The sequence below is a fragment of the Hordeum vulgare genome, chromosome 4H, assembly GCF_904849725.1.
Source record: "Hordeum vulgare subsp. vulgare chromosome 4H, MorexV3_pseudomolecules_assembly, whole genome shotgun sequence".
NCBI classification, from domain to species: domain Eukaryota; kingdom Viridiplantae; phylum Streptophyta; class Magnoliopsida; order Poales; family Poaceae; genus Hordeum; species Hordeum vulgare.
Window position 1 is genome coordinate 128,383,846 of NC_058521.1, and position 21,243 is coordinate 128,405,088.

The following is a 21,243-nucleotide window of genomic DNA, read 5'->3' on the forward strand; positions in this document are numbered from 1 at the left end:
CGGCGGCGAGAGCAGCAACTGGCGGGACGGCCTCAAGGATAGGCTCTGCGGCTGGCTCAGGCCCCTCCTGGCCACCCTCGCCCACATAAATCGCCCCTGCCAGACCGAATGTCGCGAGATCTCAGAAAAAGAGAAGGGCAAGACCGAAGATAGAATTCGAGACGCAATGGTATAAAACACTCGGAGTCACTACAATGCACCTGGCTGGGACGAGACGACGTTGTCCGTGTCCATGGGGTCATCCTCCTGGTGCGCCGGAGAGGTGGCAGAAGTAGCGACTCTGTCGAGTGAAATCCATTCGACCAATAAGCAGGAGTTCACTCGAATATCAGAAGAAATTAGAAGATCGATGCACTTACGTGGAGGTGACGGGGACAGCAACCCTCATCCGCGACAGAGCCTTCCGAGGTTTGGACCCACTCGGTTTGGCCGCCTTGGAAGACTGACCCGCAGGCTCAGCGGCAGCATCCCTGGCCCTCTTGGTGCTCCGAGCACTCAGGACCACTGGGGTAGTGGGCGGAGCACTCGAAGATGCCGGAGGGACCGAAGGAACGGCAGGCTCGTGTCGGCGCTTGGTCCGATGCTCCAATTGCGGGGGTGGCGAGTCCTGCTCCTCGTCTTCCTCCTCTTCCTCGCTAGTCTCTTCCTCCGACTCCCCGCTGTCGGAGACATACTCAGCGCTCTCCACGCTGCCCTCTTGGCTGCCCTCTTCCTCCTCCTCGTCCGGGTTCCCGTTCGAGACAGGGGAAAACCAGTTGGTCCACTTCTGCGTGAAAAACAGTCGGCGACATCAAGCGACAGGCAGAGATTCAAGAAAGCAATGAAACTAAAACAGATACGTGCACTCAGCACATGGTACTCACCCGATTCGGAGGAGGATTGTCCGCGCTGAAAGCCCTCACTCGCCGAGACCCCCTGGGGTTCTCGCAGGCGCCTGTGATCTGGAGCACCCACGACGCCACCTTCTCCTCGGTCACGCTCAAGACGTTAGTCTGAGTGGAGTCCTCGGTCCCCGAGTAGTGCCACATGGCATGGTCGCGAGCCTGCAGTGGTTGAATGCGCCGGCCAAGGAAAGTCTCCAGCAAATCCATGCCGGTGACTCCCCTCCTGACGACGTCTACGAGTGCGTCGACCAGGGGCTGGATGTCGAGCTTCTCCGCCTTCGTGAGCGCGAGCTGCTTAGGTGGAGCGGGACGATCTAGGCTAAAAGGGGGCAACCCAGAAGAGGCATTCGGACAGGCAACGTCTTGGCAGTAGAACCACGTCGACTGCCAGTTCCTAACCGACTCGCTCAGCTGAAGAGCAGGATAACTACTCCGACTCTTTTTCTGGAAACCTAAGCCTCCGCAGAGTTGGAGAAGATGCGTTTTATCATCCGACTGGCTGAGTCGTTTGATAGTCTGAGATCTAGCAGAGAATATATGTTTGAACAACCCCCAATGGGGGGGCAGCCGAGGAAACACTCGCACATAACGATGAAAGCAGAGAGATGGGCAATAGCATTCGGAGGAAAGTGGTGAAGCTGTGCCCCGAAGTGGTTCAGGATGCCCTTAAAGAAAGGATGCGGGGGCAGGGAGAAACCTCGGTAGACATGGCTGAGCAGCAAGACGCGCTCCCCCTCCCGGGGTGCCGGCTCGACCTCGTTCTCGGCCGGCAGCCTCCAAGACTTGTGGACGATCATCCCATCCTCCACCAGCTGCAGCAGATCCCCCTCCGTCACTGTGGAGGGGAGGAAGTCGCCTTGAATCCACCCCGCCGGCAACGGCCGCTGCCGCCGCTAAACAGGAGCCGCCGCCTTCCCCTTCTTCTTCCTCGCCTCCATCTTGCTGGTTTGACCCTTGGTCATGGCGGAAGTGGCGGGTCCGCGGAGAGAGGAGGAGTGGGGAGGTTAGGTGCGCTGGAGGAGGCGAGGAAGACGAAGCAATGGCAAAAGACCCGGCGGGCGTAACGAAAAACCCTTGCCGCCGAGATTTAAGTAAGGTTCCGACTGGGTCGCTGGCAGGTGGCCCCGAAACCTTATCCCCCGACCGGCCGCGGCGATATCAGTGGAGGAGTTGAAGGCGCGAGAATCGAGGCGTCAGGCGCTAATCGAGTGCGCTGGCGTCATCCCCGCTGAGCGCGTGGAAACCGAAATTTGAAGATCCCGGAAAATCCGCTACTGTCAGTTGACGGGTCGCATCAAGAGATACCCTGAATACACTCGGTTTCCGACAATTTGTTCCACGGAGATTTCCACTCGGATCGTTGGTCAGAAAAGATAAAATGGATCGAGGCAAGCAACGCCCAAGCCAAGTCCGTTCCAGTCGGATCCAAACTTCAAGCATCGCTTCGTCGTTCCAACCCCAATCCATTCGGGGACTAATGATGGGGTTATAGTCCTAGGGTAGGGTCATAGGCCTGCCATGTAGGTCCTACCCAAGGACTACCCCTCACAAAGGACAAGGCCCTTAGTCAGCTCCGACTGAATTAAGGAGTCCCCCATCATCCAGTCGGTAACAGGTCCTCGATGACGTCCAGTCGGAGACTAGCATTCGGAGGATATCAAGCTAACCGACTGGATACCACTCGGTACATCGTAACCCCCCCTGGAGGGAAACGGTCGTACGTTTCCAGGTGCATTTATTAGCATTTAGGACGTACGTTACCTGTAACGTACACATTCAATCGCCACTACTCCACCCCTGTACCGGAACCGTTGTGGAGGGCAGTGCACTCTATATAAAGCCGTCCTTCCCCACTGGTGCAGGGGTTAGCAACTCATTGTATTCCATATTTCCACTCGACAACAAGCTCCCTGAGCGCTGAGACGTAGGGCTATTACCTCCACCGTAGAGGGGCCTGAACTCATACAACCTCGCCGTAGCTAAGGCTCTGCCCATCCTTTTCGTACCCTACACATCTACTGTCAGGCTTATACCCACGACAATTAGTCTAGGAGTCCTTATTAGTCTACTAGTATTAGTCTAGGAGTCCTTATTAGTCTATGTTTACTTTCCTTGCACCTCAAGTCATGTGTAATATATATATGCCCCTTGGGCCTTCAATTATAGATAAGTTGCTTTCCTAACAACTGCCACTGGTTTTTCAGCAAGTGCTCATGATCCAGCATTGTTCGTTCACCTTTCTCCTCGTGGTCGAACTCTTCTTCTTCTCTATGTTGATGACATGATCATCACTGGTGATTACCCCGAGTATATTGCCTTTGTAAAGGCCCGTCTTAGTGAGCAGTTTCTTATGTCCGATCTTGGACCTCTTCGCTACTTTCTTGGGATTGAAGTCTCTTCTACCTCTGATGGCTTTTTTATATCCCAGAAAAAGTATATCCAGGATCTTCTTTCTCGTGCTGCTCTTACTGACGAGCGCATTGTTGAGACTCCCATGGAGCTCAATGTTCACCTCCGTGATACTGATGGTGACCCCCTGCCTGACCCGACGTGTTATCGTCATCTTGTTGGCAGTCTTGTCTATATATATGTCACTCGTCCGGATATCTCTTATCCGGTTCATATTCTGAGTCAGTTTGTCTCCGCTCCCACCTCGGTTCACTATAGTCATCTCCTTCGTGTTCTCCGCTATCTTCGGGGCACGATCTCTCACCGTCTATTCTTTCCTCGCTCCAGTTCTTTACAGCTTCAGGCCTATTTGAATGCTATGTGGGCTAGTGATCCTTCAGATCGCCGTTCACTTTCTGCTTATTGTGTTTTTCTTGATGGTTCTCTCATTGCAGTTTCCCGTTCGAGTGCAGAGGCTGAGTTGCGAACTGGTGTGCAGGATCAGGTTATTGCTCTTTAGTATGTGCCTTCCGAGTTACGGTTGGCGGATTTCCTGACAAAGGCCCAGACTAGAGCGCAACATGGCTTCTATCTCTCCAAACTCAGTGTTGTTCATCCACCATGAGTTTGAGGGGGGGTAGAGTATATATATTATAGCCATGTACCTTTTTGTACTTATCCCATTGTATAAGGGGTTTCCTGCATATATTCCACACCTGTATATGTATATATAGCGGCCTATGGCCTCATGGGAATACAAGTTGCATATTTCCTAACAAATATCACCAAAGAACTAGCCATGGACAGGGGTGCGAGGAAGTTAGCTATCCATGTGCCACAACTATGAGTTAGTTTCGAGATATTATGGGTTTTAGCTCTAGCCTACCCCAACTTGTTTCGGACTAAAGGCTTAGTTTTTGTTGTTGTGGCTGTGGACATTGTGCACAGTTTATTTATAGCAGGAGGGGGGGCTTATAGTCCTACTCCCGCACATGTTCAGCAGGAGTTATTGTAGCCATGTCGTATAATGAATAGATAGGATACCCAGTAGACCAAAATCATATAGGAAGGCTTCGTTTACAGTTGTTAGTACAGAAGGGACTAAAATTCATGAAATTGACATCAGAAAAAGAAAATCAAGTGTTAAAAGTACTTCCTACTATCTTCTGGCTTCTTAAAAATTGACAGTATCATGATTGCAAAATGTACCTGACAATATCGTGCTATGTCATAAAGATTTTGCAGACCACAGTTTTCATAGAAGACCATCGAACTCTGTTCGTTGAACATAACAAGAGGAAATCTGGGATTATGAAAATGGGAACTCACAGAACTCGTAACAAAGAAATAACAAGACGGTTTAGCCTCACTTGGCGGGGAACGTCACCAGGCCGATAATATAGAACACATTCTGAAGCCAGTCCATCTCTCCCTGCCCGACCACTTTCCTGAAGTCATGGAAGTCTATTTTAAGGGACCACATGGTCAGAGTGTCAGACAACTGAAAAACATAATACTTAGATGTACCTGGTAGTATGTCTCCATAGATTTGCTAAGGCTATGATGAACCACAAATCTGACTGCAGAACCAAATGAAATCTGTATTTAGTTTCATAGATAGTATAGCTGCAAACACAATAATCCTAGTTACTCCATATCACCAGTCATCTTGTTCAAATTATACAGGAGGAAATGCACATAATTGAGTATCCTATGTTCAAATTATACAGATTGCACATAATTGAGTGTCCTATGTTCACTACTGTGTCAGGAGAGGGGATGTAGAGCACAAATGGCGGGAGAGCGTTGTAGAGATGGTGGCAACCGTAACTACTATGATATAAATCTACAAGAAAGGAGATAAGACGGAAGATAGAGTGAGGAGTTGCCAGGAGGGTGGAGAGGAACAGTACATGGATGACATGTGCCAGTACCACATAAGTGCTAGTGCAACATGGATGCCTTGATAGCTAAGCAAAAACTGGGTACAGATATCTAGTCCAAGCTTATGGGCTAACTTTTCATCAGTTTTCGGAAACTTGAGGCATCAAGATAATTAGATTAGTTAAGTATGGATCTACATCTTGAACAGATGTCATCATTGTAATCGAAGTCCAAAACTGCACGCACCATCTGGTTTATTGATTCCCATTCCGAACGCCACCTGCATAATGTAACAGACAGATTAAATGCTAGGAGGGAGGGGGGAGGGGGGGAGGGAGGGAGAGCACATACTGTTCCAACAATGACTTGTGATTTGCTTTTACTCCAACTGTTGAAAAGAAACAGTGGACTAGTTATATGCAGCCATAAGAGAGATAGAAGCTAAAAATGCAGATTTACACACCAAAAATAATTCAATAATGTCGTGTCCTTAGGGTTCAGAGCTTAATCTCCATTTTCTGGTTTATCAATAGCGGGTACGGTTACATGGCTATTCCTTTGTGTATATGGAGAGATGGGATAAAAGGAAGGCTCAAACCATAAGGCAAGCACTAACAAACTTGGAAACTAATTGGCATGCGATTCCCTAGGTTATCGAGGATCAAGCAGCCAGCTGCTTGTCCTTATCCTTATGTGTGTGGCACCCTGCCCAACATGACAAACAAAGTGATACTTAATGAAATACCAATTTCTAGAATAATTCTTGCATCAACATTTACATGGGACGGATACTCAAAGTGAGATCAGCAACATAACTTTGTAAATTCCAACTAAATTAGGAGAAATATGCTACACATGTTCAGGGGTTCACTATTCAGAACAGTGATTGATCGGTTGGACATGCGGATGCAGTTATTACTTATTAGGCAGTGTGTTTTATTGAACTCTAGACTTTGATTCTGATATTAGTTATATATTTTTCATGGGCAGGCATAGCTAAAAAAACTTTATATGGCATTTCTTTCTCAAATAAATGGGTGTAGAAGAGTAGGTTTGTCCCTCCCAAAGTCAGCGGGTTTTGACTCCCAACTGGTGCAGATTATACAAAATGTTCCATTTGATCTTTCAGATAAACAGAGGCACCTTAGTTATAACTTATAAGGATCCAGAATGGGTATAAATGACATCAACTTCTGGAATCTGGAAAATTATCACTATCAACATGATGTGAGGAGAGCTCAGAATTATACAAGGAAACTCATTTTGGTCATGCAGGGAGACTGCTACAGAGTTGATAAACGGAATTCTTCTAACATATCCTAATACATCTAAGGTACATACTAATGGTGTGATAAGCATGTGGCTTATTTGGAATAAGAGTAACAGAAAATCAATCATAGAAGAGAAAATTTTAGCACAGAGAAAAAATGAATAAAAATTGTCAACGCACCGCATATGAACTTTCTCACGAGCAACAACATCCATATCTGCATGATAATAATCTGCTGAAATACCCCTTCCACGCAATTCTTTGGCAACCTGTTTGTCAGTAAAGTGCATGATTTCAAAAAAACGTGCGAGAGCACAAAGGAAAATTGTGCTGGTCAAGACTGCAGAAAATGAATGCCACTTTAAACTACATACAAGAGCGAGTCATGTTCGACTGGCAGATCTATCTGTTACGAGTTATATTGATGATGTCTTTTGGCTTTGTATTCTTGCCTTTTGGCATCCTCTTGTACATGTATATATGTCGGCTTTTGCCTCCTAGTAATACAAGTTGCATATTTCCCTAACATGGTATTAGAGCTTTAGGTTCTTTTTTCACACGCTGCAACTCGTGCTCGATCCATCATGCCGCCACGATCATCCTTTTCCGGCTGCGCTGCTCCAAATCGCCTCCTGCCTCTGCTTGGCTGTTGCCTCTCAGCGCATGCATTTTTCTCTGCTGCCACTGCTCTACTCTGCCTAGCCATCATCCCTGTCCGTACGAGATCAATCTCGATTTGGACAAAGGAGCAGCTGCTATTCGGAGGTCACAATCTCCGCTGCCAGCCGCTGATTCCGCCCCCAGCCGCCATTCCTCATCGGTTCCTGCCGCTGCCGGACGCCGGTTCCTGCAGCCTGCATCCCAGATCGGGACACACTTCCTGTTCGGCCGCCCTTGAGGGCACCGACAAGTGGTATTTGGTTTCTCTCCCTCATGGTGTTCATCCCATCACTTGTGAGTGGGTCTATAAGATAAAGACTCGCTCTGATGGTTCTCTTGAGCGTTATAAAGCTCGTCTTGTGGCTCGTGGCTTTCAGCAGGAGCATGGTCATGATTACGATGAGACTTTTGCTCCTATGGCCCATATGACTAATATCCGCACATTGTGTCTCAACTTCATGAATGTCTTTCTAAATGGTGAGTTATGTGAGGAGGTTTATATGCAGACACTACCTGGGTATTCTGTTCCTGATGGCATGGTTTGTCGTCTTCGTCGCTCTCTCTATGGCCTTAAGCAAGCCCCCGTGCCTGGTTTGAGCGCTTCGCCTCTGTGATGACCGCCGCTGGTTTTTCGCCCAATGCTCATGATCCAGTGTTGTTTGTCCACCTTTCTACTCGTGGTAGGACTCTTCTTCTATATGTTGATGACATGATCATCACTGCCGACGATTCTGAGTATATTGCCTTTGTCAAGGCCCGTCTCTATGAGCAGTTCCTTATGTCTAATCTTGGCCCTCTTCGTTACTTTCCTAGGATTGAGGTTTTGTCACACCCTGTTTTCTACCCCAAGTTTTCTGTATTGCAAAAATCAGAGCTTGTTAAAACTTTTTCCAAATAATGTTGTGAGTGCAATGTCAACCCTTGTTTGAGTGTATGCTTGCTTGTTTGATGACTAAACCCATGAAAAACTTATTATTTTGCTCTCATCAAAAACCCTTTTTCCTTTACATCAAGATCACCTTCATCATGTTGGGATACACTACTAGCTCATGAAGCCAAGTGGCACTTTCAACTAAAGTTGGTGATATGATCCTAATATCATTTTCATTCATTAAAAACACTATTTAGTGATTTAAAATATTATTTTTCTATTTTATATCTATGTCTATTTCTAAGGCAAGTAATGATATTTCCACAAGGAAAATTACTTTCCTGCCTTAGGAAATTATGAGTAAATTCATGGAAGCTCAGAAGGACATATATTTTCCATACATAAGATTTTCAACCCTATTTTATATTAATATTATTTGAGTAAAACCCTGAAAACCATTTCTGTCTGTTTTAGCTTTTTGAGATGTTTCCAAAGGAAAGTATCTCAGTAAATTCCCATAAAATTACAGGAGCCCTCCCAAACCATATTAGGTGCTCACCTAAAATCTCACCTTGATCCAAGGTGGGTAAGTGCACTTAGAGAGCCCAAAACCCTCTCTGTCCAGAGTAGAGTTGAAACAACTCTACATTGCAAAGTTTCTCCAATGGAGCTGAAACTTTGCAGAGGTGTTTAACACCCCAAATGAGGACTCCACACCAAAAATGGGATTTGTGAGACTCTGTTTGACCACACTTCCTTTGTAAGGGACAGTACTGGTCACTTTGAGACATTTCCAAGTTTGCAAAGCCAAACTTGTTCAATGGAGCTCATATTTGGTGGAACCCCATGTTTTTGCCCCAAGACCAAACCTGTTTAAGTTTCATTTATAGTGGTGGAGTGGAAACACCCCAAGTCACTGTCGAACACCTACTGACAGGAAGGTAAAAACCTTCCTAGCCACTGTTTTACCCAATGTCAAGGCACCAAACTTGGTGGGTTAGAGCATCAGAACACCCTGAGCACCCAGTCAACCAGGCCCTCCCCAATTCCAAGCACAAGTGACAAGAACTCCAATTTGAGCTGCAGGACAGTACTGGCAACACTAGTGTTCCTTGCTCCCTTGACCAGCTCAAGCTCCCACTAAACCACAACGGCTAGGCACACTCCCAGCAACACTCAGGACATGGAGGACACGTCCCAAGTGCCCCAGAGCGAGCCAGCATGCCGTGGCATGCCAAAACTGCGCTCTGGGCACGCTGCAGAGAGCCACCCGCAAGGGGCCGACGCTCCGGCCGGTCCCAGCCTCCCCAGTTTTGTCCAAGCACTCCCCCGACAGCCCGTCAGTGCAAAGCTACCCCAGGGACCCTCTCCCCCTCGCGCAAGAGCTCAGGCGACGCGTGCCCGTGCGTGCCCGACGCGGCCGAGCATGCGCGGCCGCTGCAGCTCGTCCCCACTCACTTTCCCTCTGCGGCCGTTGCATCAGGAGGCCCTAAACCACGTCCCGAACCCGTGGTTTCGCGGCCAGCGCCTCACTGTGCTTGCACGCGTGCCACGGTGAGTCACCGGCGTGCCCGAGTCGGGTCACCGTCGTTGGCCTATAAATAGACCCCCCCCCCCGGCACTCCAGCACCCTCCAAGCAGCTTCAGCACGACCAGTAGACACTCCCTAGCCGCCCAATCGAGCTCGCAGAGCCCCAGTGCTCGAGATCGACCGAGGCCCCTCCGCCTCTAAGCTCCGGTCGATCTCCGGCTACACGTCGGCTCCTGCGCTGCCCGACCTCTCATTTCACTCCCCTCGACACCAGGAACGTTTCCCCTAACTCTCCCGAGCAAATCCATACCTCTAGCCCCTAGTTCAACTCGAACCCGAAACCCTTCCGCCACGAGCACCTCGTCGCCGGCGACCCAGACCACCTCCGGTGACGTCCCGACCACGAGCAGGTAGGCGGAGGCACGAGGAACCCGTTACCGTTCCTAGCTAGGCCTGAGGACAACGGCAGCCTTGCCGGCGTCCATCTCCACCTCTCTGGCCAGAGGTAGGAGAAGGACCCGACAGGTGGAGCCCACCTGTCGGTGTCCTGGGGCAGCCAGCGCGCGCAGCCGCTGACGCTGACCCCAGGGGCCCGCAGGTCAGGTTTGAACCTGGCCCGCGCGCGCCTGGTGGCCAGGCCTGCTGGCTGGGCCGGCTGGATCTGTTTCCCTGGCCTTTTTCTTTTGTTTTAATCCAGCAAACTAAATGATTTTTATAAAAAGATTTAGCCAGTAGAAAAATATAATTCTTCCACCAGTATTTTTCTAAAAATGAGTAGTATTTGGTTCTGTAATAGTTGACATTTATCAACAACAGAAACTATTTTGGTATAATAAAATGATATTAAAAAGCACTTGTTTGCTTCTGTTTGCTTTTAAATAAATATGCTTAACTAATAAAACAGTAGGGAACATTTTTCAAAATAATAACCTGAATTTATCCAAGCCTTGCAACATTTTTAAAAGCACTTTGTGAACTGTTTTAGTAAAAGCTAGTATTTATTTATTCCTTTCTCGACGGTAGAGTTACCGAGTGACGGAGGATCCGGAGCGGAAGACCTCGAAGACCCCGGATACCTAGCTGACCAAGGCAAGCAGCCCTTTGACCATGACTTGAGCACAAACATTGTTGCATGCTAGTATAGTTGGTATTTTCCCGTTGCATGTGATCACGATGCCGGTTCATCATTGTGGTGATGGCACCGGAGGCTTCTTCAAAGCCCTTGCATGTTGATGATGTTATTCATGTGGCTCCTCGGAGCACAAACATGATGAGCTTGATCTTACCATCTACGAGGATCATGCTACTGTCATGTTGGCTAGTAGAGTAGAATCACTGCATTGAGCTTGACCCCGTGAGGGTCATGATATTATCATGTTAACAAGTAATAATAGAGCATTTTATCATGAGCATGATGATGAGTTAAATAAAGAGTTTATGAAAACCCCGTCGGGTGCCACTAATGCCCGAGGGTGATGATGAGTTGGTGATCACTTTTGGTGAAGTGATGCACCGGTGATTTTGGTGTGAGTATGGTTTCGGAAATGGATTAGATTTATGATGTGTCGGCCGTCCCAACCTTACCCAGTACGACCACGATACCCCTTTATGGGACGGGGCTTTGTTGATTACTCTGGTCGGTGCTAGCAAAGAGCCACATTACTAGTGGCGGGAGTGATTGGTGTCACTCTCGTGATGGGGTCGTGCCAGGTAGGACGACTATGCCATTATTATGAGTTCCAGGCACACCGTTGGTCCCTGCATGGTTGATACAGTCCAGAGTCGGTGCTCGTAAGACGTACAACATGTGGGCTGGGTACCAATCGAGTGGATCTCTTTGTCTAGTATCGTCAGGGGAAAGATGATGATCGGGTACTTACCTCGGGTATATGTGATATACCGCGAGTCGTGGATGACACGGAAGTTTCCCGTTTCTCGTGGGTCCAGCGTACTACCTCTGCAGAGTGTAAACTATTCGAATAGCCGTGTCCACGGTCAAGGACAGTTGGGTGGTGCTGCTTAAACTACGTCCTGAGTTTCCGCATAAACCAAGTGTGTGTGTGGTGTTAAAAAGGTGTTGTTATAATCATGATAATCACAATAAAATGATCAAGTTCGGTGACTTGACATATAGGGTAAACCCGGATGGTTTAGCCCTCATTAATATCTTGAGGATATGACAAGTTCGGTGACTTGGCATTTAGGGTGAACCCGATGTGTTCAACCCTTTACGGATATGTCAATATCTGTAACCTGATATTCACAAGCAATTCTTTAACCTGATGCATATACATGATCATACCACCTCATCGCATTCCACCCAAGATAACTGTCATTGTTATTCATTACCATTTATGTCATGGGCTGTTTGCGGGTACATTCAAAGTACTCATTGGCTTGCCACTGGTTATGTTATTGACCAGACATGAAAGGACCGGAGTTTGGCGATGAGTACGCCATCGGAGACGGACCTACGATCTAGGACGCTTCTGAGTCAGAATGCCTGTCGGTGTAGGCTTGATGGCATGGGCACCGCTTAGCCCTTACGAGTTTCCGCTACTCGATGTATCCCTTTATTTGGCTTTAGACCTTGTTCTTGAACCCGACCTTCTGGTCATTTGATGTAATAATTTGGTACTTGGATGTAAGACTCTATTATTCAGTATCTGTGTTCAGTGAACATTGATCCTTGGGGTCACTGGGCACGGCGAACTCGACTTGCTAGTCGGGGTCCCCACAGGTTTCCTCCACCTCTGATGGTTTTTTTATTTCCCAAGAAAAGTATATCCAGGATCTTCTTGCTCGTGCGGCTCTTACTGATGAGCGCACTGTTGAGACTCCTGTGAAGCTCAATGTTCACCTTCGCACTTCTGATGGTGAGCCCGTTGTCTTATTCGACGCATTACCATCATCTTGTTGTGGGTCTTGTCTATCTTGTTGTCACTCGTTCCGATATCTCCTATCCTTTTCATATTCCGATCAGTTTGTTTGAGCTCTCACTTCAGTTCACTATAGTCACCTTCTTCGTGTTCTACGATATCTTTGCGGCACGATCTCTCGCGTCTTTTTTCCCCGTTACAGCTCCAAGCCTATTCGGATGCTACATGGGCTAGTGATCCTTCGGATCGCCGTTCACTTTCTGCTTACTGTGTTTTTCTTGATGGTTCTCTCATTGCCTGAAAGACGAAGAAACAGATTGCAGTTTTCCTTTCGAGTGCAGAGGCCGAGTTGCGAGCTATGGCTCTTCTGACGGCAGAGGTGACTTGGTTACGATGGTTACTAGAGGATTTTGGTGTTTCTATTACTACACCTACCACCCTCTTGTCAGACTATACAGGTGCTATCAGTATTGCGCGGGACCCCGTGAAGCATGAGATTACCAAGCACATTGGCATTGATGCTTTTTTTGTGCGCGTCAATGTGCAGGATCACGTTATTGCTCTTCAGTATGTGCCTTCCGAGTTACAGCTAGCAAACTTCTTCAGAAGGCCCAAACTAGAGCGCAACATGGATTTCACCTCTCCAAACTCAGTGTTGTGGATCCACCATGAGTTTGAGGGGGGGGGGGGGGGGTAGAGTTATATTGATGATGTCTTTTGGCCTTTTGTATTGTTACCTTTTGGCATCCTCTTGTACATACATATATGTCGCCTTTTGCCTCCTAGTAATACAAGTTGCATATTTCCCTAACACCTCCAACAAATACTAGCATATGATACTAAATATTACAATATAATTAAGGCAAAATGACTTTCTGTTGAGTAACACTCGTTTTTTCATATGCCGCTAAATAATTCCCTATTCATTATATGTTGTGCATTTCCAAATTTTACTTCACCATTTACATCCCAGCTCATTTTGCCCTTTGGTGAAGTAGTACACCAATAATCCTGTCCACGACAACCAAACAATGGACGTTTGCGAGAGTGTTATGTATCCACCATGTCATAATGTGTACTCTTGTCTACGTGTTCAGTTACCCTTCTATTATGTGCAGATTGGTGCATCGGCTCAAATTGGTAGTGTGACGAGGTGTACAACCATAAAGTGACTGCCCAATCAAGTGAACTAATGGATAAAGAAAAATATCAGTGATTGGTGGGAATATTATTGTACCTGTGTCATACACGACCAGATATTGCATGTGCAGTAAGGGCCAGTTCTTTTGGGTAGCTTAAAAAATAAGGTGCCTCTCCCCAGCTTAAAAAATAAGCCGCTTCGTAGATTTTGTTGAAGTTTCTAAATTAGTTATCCCATAACTAGTTCAGAAGCCCCATTGAATGAGAGAGACGGCTTATGGGAAAAGCTGGCGAGGAGGCGGCTTAAAAAAGAACTGGCCCAAATGTTGTGAGCAAATACACGCATAGAATCTTGAGATACTTGAAACGTGCTCATGGGAAAGGACTGTTGTTCAATAGTCATGGACACCTTGTTGTAGATGGTTATTGTGATGTTGATTGGGCTAGCTGCCTGGATGTCAAGAGATCAACTTCAGGCCATTGTGTTTTTGTAGGAGGAAATCTAGTGTCTTGGAGAAGCAAGAAACAGCCTGTTGTTTCAAAATCAAATCAAAGGCTGAATACAGAGCCATCCCTCAAGGACTGAGTGAGTTGTTATGGACAAGGAACCTATTAGAAGAGCTGAATATATTTAAGACCAGTTGCATGAATGTATGGTGTGACAACAAGTCCGCAATTAATATAGGCATATACTCCCTCCGTCCCAAAATAACTGTCTTAACTTTGTACTAGCTCTAGTATAAAATTGTACTAAGCTTAAGACACTTATTTTGGGACGGAGGGAGTAGTAAACAACCAAGTTCAACATGATAGAACCAAACATGTGGAGATAGACAGATTCTTTATCAAAGAAAAGCTGGATGCTGGGATTATCAAGATAGAGCATGTGAGTTCAGGGCAACAAATTGCAGATTACTTGACTAAAGGGTTGGAACCAGAGAATGCAGCTTAGCTTGTGATAAGATGGGATTGGTAGATATCTATCACCTCTCTTAAGGGGGAGTGTTGTATGTATGGCCCATCCCTGCTAGCCCATGAAGCCCAGGCCCATACCGGTCAAGTGGCTGGCTGACCTAAACATGGAGCGCTCGACGCTGTCTGACCCTGAGCGCCGCCAGTGCTATAGAACCCTGCGGTTAGTTTGCCCCTCCCAAACCCACAAATATTTCAAGCATTGAGTCAACTAGTTTACCATTTGACAAAACAGATCTATATGACCTAACAGATAGTACACTCTGGAAGAATGTAAAATACATATTAAAACTAAATGGAGAGGTCTATGACCTAACAGATAGTGTAAACTCTGAAAGCATGTAAACCACACATTAAAACTAAATGGAAAGCTTACAGTTACAGCTATTGGAATGACAGACATTAATTTACATGCCAGCAAACAATTGAAATGAAAACATCTTAGTATTGTGTGGTCTACAAACCTGTTCACATTCTTTCCTGGAAAAGCAATACACAATCCCGGATTCGTTATTCGGATATGATTCGCTTATGAAATTTGCAATCTCATCAATAACAACCTTTCCAACTGATGACTTCTCATATACCTACATGATAAGCATCAGCATGTAAAATGGTTAAATCCTATGTTCCCCTCCTGTGTGCTTCTGCAATAGACTTTCTCATGGTTGTATCAAGAAAAGTAACTAAAGCATACTCTATAGAAAAGATTGGGCCTGTTAACAGTGCTGATAAACTTGACAGATCTTGGGATATGAAGCATCTCTATCAAATCCATCTGCACTTTACTTGTTGCAGTTGCCTACAAAAAACAACAGTTTCTGCTTCACAAACTTTTACTTGATCTAACTTGAGTTCACTTGCATAACTCACAGTTAAAGCTATCATGGGAACACTGGGAAACTGGATCTTCAATATGCCCAGATTCTTGTAGTCTGGACGGAAATCGTGCCCCCATTGGCTGCAGCAGTGTGCCTCCTACATGATAGCTGTCAGTGGTTAACTCTGGATAGATAATATTGTGCCTGAAAGCATGGATTGATCTTATAATTCTAACATGAGGTACAAACTACAAATAATATGAGGTGACGAACAGCTTAGAAAATGTGGACAATCAACAGAATAATCGAGATTAATTGCTCTTCTTGTCATAAATTACTAGAGCAAACCTTACTTTTTTTGTGCATCTCTTATTTTAGCCTGTGAGGGAAAGTTCAGTATTTTAATAGGCGAAGTACACATGTTTAAACAGTAATGGACAGACTGAATAAAGTCGACATTATCGACATTAACCAGCACGAAGTAAATAGTAAATTCTTAGACACTGCAAGTATCACACAAGATCCAACTTTAGCCAGCCAAAAGGTGATTGTTGCGTGGTCCACAATGTAAAAGTGTTGCAATCATGTATAGTTCAATGAAACCAACAGATTTGATAATCGGAAAATAAATAAAAGACTACAGCATATATTTTGCCATTAGCAACGAAGGGAGAAAATATCATCACTCACATCTATTGCAACAAGAGAAAGACGCCCAGCATGATGGCATTTCTCAAGCTTAGACATGAACCTTTTACTTTTGGATATCTTTTCAGGTGTCACATACAATATCTTCAATTCCCCTTCACCTTTTTCAAGTGCCTTATAAATGAACTTCTCGATTTCCTTGTTGGTAGTGGAAGTCAACATGTGAGCTGGTATACCTAAAGCCGCCAGTCCCATGACCTAGAACAGCACAAATCCTCAAGAATGAGAACGAGCATATATAGAGCAACAAAAGAACAGAAAAGGCTTAAACACCTGGTCCTGAATAAGCGAAAGCAAAGGACTGACGACAAGTGTAATTCCATCACGAAGTACAGCTGGAAGTTGATAACACAGACTCTTCCCTCCACCAGCAGCCATTATAACCAGAACATCTTTTCCACTCATGATTGAGTTAATTATCTGGAAGGACAGCATGCTTAAAAGAATGCAAAACAAGAAAAAACTACACAATTCTAATAATACCGAGATAGGTTCTGGTATATAACATTAGGTTCAACACTACCAAGATATGGGAGACAAAAAATAAAAAGACATCAAAGGGCATTGAGCAACATATCACGGATAAAACAATTGAAATGCTACAAAGCAGCGTCTTACACATATAAAGAATTTCAAATGTAAGATTCTTCACGAAATAAAGTTATTATAAGAATGTCACTTGTGGTGTTAAAAATAATACTCCCTCCATCCCAAATTCTTGTCTAGACAAATCTAAGACAAGAAGAATTTTGGGACAGAGGTAGTGTATATCCTGGATAATTTTTGTGGGTTAATAAACAGTTCCATCCCTAGTTTAAAAAACCAGACCGGACAGGCGGTCGGACCGAAAAAACCAGTACCGGCAGCCTCATCGGGTTTTTAAGCTAATAAGACCTTTCTGCAATCGGGCCGGAGAAAACCGGCCAAACCGACCGGTTTTCTGGAAAATCAGTGAAAAACCGGGTCACTAAACCGGGAAAACCCAGAAAAATATTTTAGTAGAAATTGGGAGAAGTGGGATTCGATCCCAGGTCGAGTGAGCAATACGCGAGGCCTGCCCACGGTCCTAAACCAACTCGGCTATGCTACTTTGTTGTTCACTACATAAAAATAATTTTATTTGACCATTGTTTCACACAATATTAGCACATATATTATTTAACATTTATTATTTTTTTCCTTAAAAAACCGACAATCGAACCAGTGAACCGGCGGTCCGACCGGTAAAAGCCTGAACCGACAACCTTTCCGGTTCGATTTCCGGTTCGGTTTTTTAAACTATGGTTCCATCAAAGAGTAAACATCAAATAAAAATAAATATATTATTTCTGCTACGAACTTACTTCTCGTTGATTTGACCTGTAGGAAGAAATACCAAATACATTGAATCGAGTGTCATCAGCCTGAGAATCCCATGAGAATTTTCCAGACCAATCTTCCAGAGCAACTGAAGGAGCACTATTTGATGTATCTCTGGAAGTTTTAGATATTTCCAGCAAAGCCTTCAACTGTGCTTGGCGCTCATGCAATTCTTCTTGCTGATCAAGTAATGTCTTAATTTTGTCTGCATATAATAATTTTAAGAGGAACACTAGCTCAGTAGCGCTCAGACAGGTTAAAGGTGTAATTAAGAAAAAACAGAAAAGACAGCCAGTGACATCTGATTCTATGTTTGAACTAACACCACTTGCTGGAAAAGAACAAAATGCCCTTTAACATCAATTGAAGAGGATTGAAGAGGATAAGAGGGACCCAGGGCCAAGTGCACTAATAGTGATGTCATTAGCCGCCTCCATATACGTATATGGGCTAAGTTGCCATGTTCAGAATATACGTTTAGAAGTAAGTATGAATGTGCTTCATGATAGGTTGGGGTTGTTGTACAGGCAAGTGTGGCTGGCCCGTTTCCACAAAGATGGTGTGCGATTGGAAACTAGATATGCTGTATCTCAACTTCTTGCCCCCCATTCTTGGCTCTACCGTGGTTATTCTACAAATACAAATGAGTTATTGTGGACAGAGGATACAGATAACGAACTCATTTAACTGAATATCTATGGAATATGGATCAAGAGATAATAATAATATAATGGCGGATGATGATTATAGTGATGACCTTGTAGTTCATTGAGTTGCGACTCCACCAGCAAAAGTTCTTCCTCGATGTTTCCTTCATCCTCCATGCCTCACAATTTCATCTATATTGCTGAAATATACAGAGTATGAATGTTGCAGATTAATTATGTAGTTAACCATATACATAAGTGGAAGGATTTGATGATAAACCGGGAAAAGAACATAGCAGAGGCAGGGGCGCGGGGGAAGATGAAACATTGCCTGTGGGTTGTATCCGACTCCGAGAGTGAATAGCAGAACAGCAGTGCTACCGAGACGAAGGCCGGTGTAGATGGGGTGTCGAGGTCACCGGTGCAGATGGGGAAACACGAGGGGTCGTGCGTGACCTGCGGGCGAGGAGGCACGAGCAAGAGGACAGCGGAACTAATGCCGGCTCGACGGCAGGATGACAGGCGGGAGCTCTGAATTCGGTGAATCGGTGCTGGTGGCGGTGAAGGCGGCGCTCGCCGGTGTTCAGAGGTGGGGACTGGGGAGGAGAGGAACCATGACGGCGGCAGGCAGGGTTCTTTGGAGCATTTACGAAAACATCCTCCAGTTTTGTAGTATATCGGTTCGGCTAGGTGGGGACTGATGGGTTATAGTCCCAGGTTAGGGTCATAGGTCTGCCCTATAGGTCCTACCCAAGGACAACCCTTCATAGAGGACAAGGCCCTTGGACAGTTCCGACTGAACTAAGGACTCCCCCATCATCCAGTCGGTGACGAGCAATCGGAGCATATTTAACGTACCGACTGGATTCCACTCTGTACATCGTAACCTTCTAGGAGGGCAACGGTCATACGTTTTCATACACCATTATTAACATTTAAGGCATTTATTCATCACTATTCCACCCCTGTCCACCGGGCCATTATGAAGGCCAGCGCACTCTATATAAAGCCGCTCTTCCCCACTGGTGCAGGGGTTGACACTTGCTGTAATCCTATAATCCACTCGACACTAAGCTCCCAAGAGCACTGAGACGTAGGGCTTTTACCTCTACCGTAGAGGGGCCTGAACTCATACATCCTCGCCGTAGCTAAGGCTCTGCCCATCCTTTCGTACCCTATACTTCTACTGTCAGACTTATACCCACGACAATTGGCGCCCACCGTGGGGCAGGCGTCTAAGCGACTTCAGGCGAGTTTGCGATTTCCTACTTTCGTCATGTCGTCCGGTGGAGATCTGTGCATGGGTCGTCAGATCCTCTTCGGTGCCCTCTCCTTCATCGCCGACGATTCGGCATGGCTTCGGGATGCGCCCCTCGACGTCGAGGCGCTTCCCAGTCACGGGGCTACGCACTTCCGTGCCAGTTCCTGCGGTGTTCTTCTTCTCCAGCCATCGGCCCCGGTGTCGATCTTCGCCCCCGTCGCGCGCCGCAACAAGCGATCCCGTCGTCCGCGGCTCCAGCGTTGGGTTCGACATGCTCAGGCGCGATAGAGCGTGTCCTCTCAAGTGGCGGTGCTCGAATCGGTTGTGGTCGCGCCGCCATCCGAGTGCTTGGACTCAGTTCCGACTGAGCTACCTTCCGAGTACCTGGGTCGCGGGCCTACAGCCGAAGTTCTCATGGCCAATTCCCATGAAAGTCCCCTCCGGACTGGTCGGAGCGAGCGTGAGGTCGGAGAATCATCCAGCGCCCCGTCGTCAACACCATCGTTCTGCCAGTCGACGCACTTGCCAGAGCAACGTCGAGGTGTTCGCACACCCATCCTCAACCTGGCTACGGCTGCCAGGATAGCCGATTCTCTCCAGCCGACTGATTCAAAGGCTGGTAGAGGGATCGAGCAGATCCGTGCCCTGTTGCATACGGCGCAGCAACAAAATTTGGCGGTCTCCCAATCGCACAACAGGATCCACAACAGTTCTGTTCATGCGAACACGCATCGGTCGGTTTTCAGCCCCGACTCTCATCAGCGACGCAGAGGGGCAGCCGTTCCAGGAATCCCGAAGATCGTCGCTGTTCGCGCACCCCTCCGCGGGGTGGGCCTTACGGGCCCCGACATCACGATGATCATCGTTCAGTCGGTGACGCGCATGATCCAAGGCCCGATGCAAGAGGGTACATCGCCCAGAAGAAGGTCGACAGAAGTCGAGCCCATCGTGATGGTCACGATAGAGACCGTCCGAGTGGAAGCAGGACCGTCGTCTCTGGTCCCGAGTGCTTCAGTCGGGCCATCCGCTCAGCTGACATCCCTCCCAACTTCCGATTGGCGACGGGAATCAGCAAGTTCACAGGAGAGTCCAAGCCAGAAACTTGGTTGGACGACTACAGAGTGGCAGTCCAGATTTGTGGCGGAGATGACCAGGTCGCCATGAAACATCTCCCCCTGATGCTCGACGGCTCGGCGCGAGCTTGGCTAAACCAGTTGGCTCCGTCAAGCATCTAGAGCTGGGCAGATCTGTCCCGAGTCTTCATCAGGACATTTGAGGGCACGTGTAAACGCCTTGCTGGTCTCGCGGAGCTCCAGCACTGCGTCCAGAAGCAGAACGAGCCCCTGCGCGATTTCATCCAGCGCTGGACGACCCTCTACCACACGGTGGAGAATGTCACAGAACACCAAGCAGTCTGCGCCTTCAAGGCAGGCGTGCGGTACAGAGATCTGTACCTGAAGTTCGGTCGGACAAGCGACATCTCCATGAGCAAGATGATGGAGATAGACGCACGCTATGCAAATGGCGAAGAGGAGGACCGCATACGCAGCAGCAAGCATAATTCAGTCGCCGACGGAGATGGGAACAACAATCGGAAGCAGAAGCAGAAGACTCAATCCACTCCGCAGGCAGAGGCAGCTGCTGTTACAAATGCCAAGTTTAAAGGCAAGGGGAAAGCTCAGTACACCCCCAAGAAGAGGCAATCAGGAAATTCCATCTTGGATCAACCATGTCCAATCCACACGAAGATGGACGAAGAAGGCAATGCCATATTCCCGAAGCATACCACTCGGCAGTGTCGCCTCCTGATCTAAGGATTCAGTGAAGGGCAACCGAGTGAAAAGGACGCCAAGCAGGATGATGAGGACAAGGAGGATCCGTTCCCCCAAGTCCATGCAACGTTGATGATTTTTGCTGATGTGGAAAGCAAGAGTCGACTGAAGCTGGTTAACAGGGAGGTGAACATGG

The 21,243-nt window shown here is 46.9% G+C and overlaps 1 protein-coding gene across 1 annotated transcript in view; it reads right to left on the reverse strand.

The window, feature by feature from the left end:
* Positions 1-18,669, reverse strand: part of LOC123448118 (ATP-dependent DNA helicase Q-like 2) — a 47,944-nt gene extending 29,275 nt beyond the window's left edge. The window contains exons 1-14 of the mRNA XM_045124893.1: positions 18,346-18,669; positions 18,125-18,214; positions 17,352-17,572; positions 16,282-16,428; positions 15,991-16,206; positions 15,353-15,457; positions 15,177-15,281; positions 14,944-15,066; positions 6,607-6,695; positions 5,508-5,544; positions 5,403-5,436; positions 4,800-4,852; positions 4,643-4,720; positions 4,482-4,547 (exon numbers count right to left, since the gene is read on the reverse strand). Of these exons, the coding sequence (XP_044980828.1) occupies positions 4,482-4,547; positions 4,643-4,720; positions 4,800-4,852; positions 5,403-5,436; positions 5,508-5,544; positions 6,607-6,695; positions 14,944-15,066; positions 15,177-15,281; positions 15,353-15,457; positions 15,991-16,206; positions 16,282-16,428; positions 17,352-17,572; positions 18,125-18,191 (1,341 nt within the window). The 5' untranslated portion in view covers positions 18,192-18,214; positions 18,346-18,669. The remainder of the gene's footprint in view (positions 1-4,481; positions 4,548-4,642; positions 4,721-4,799; positions 4,853-5,402; positions 5,437-5,507; positions 5,545-6,606; positions 6,696-14,943; positions 15,067-15,176; positions 15,282-15,352; positions 15,458-15,990; positions 16,207-16,281; positions 16,429-17,351; positions 17,573-18,124; positions 18,215-18,345) is intronic.
* Positions 18,670-21,243: the final 2,574 nt, after the last annotated feature.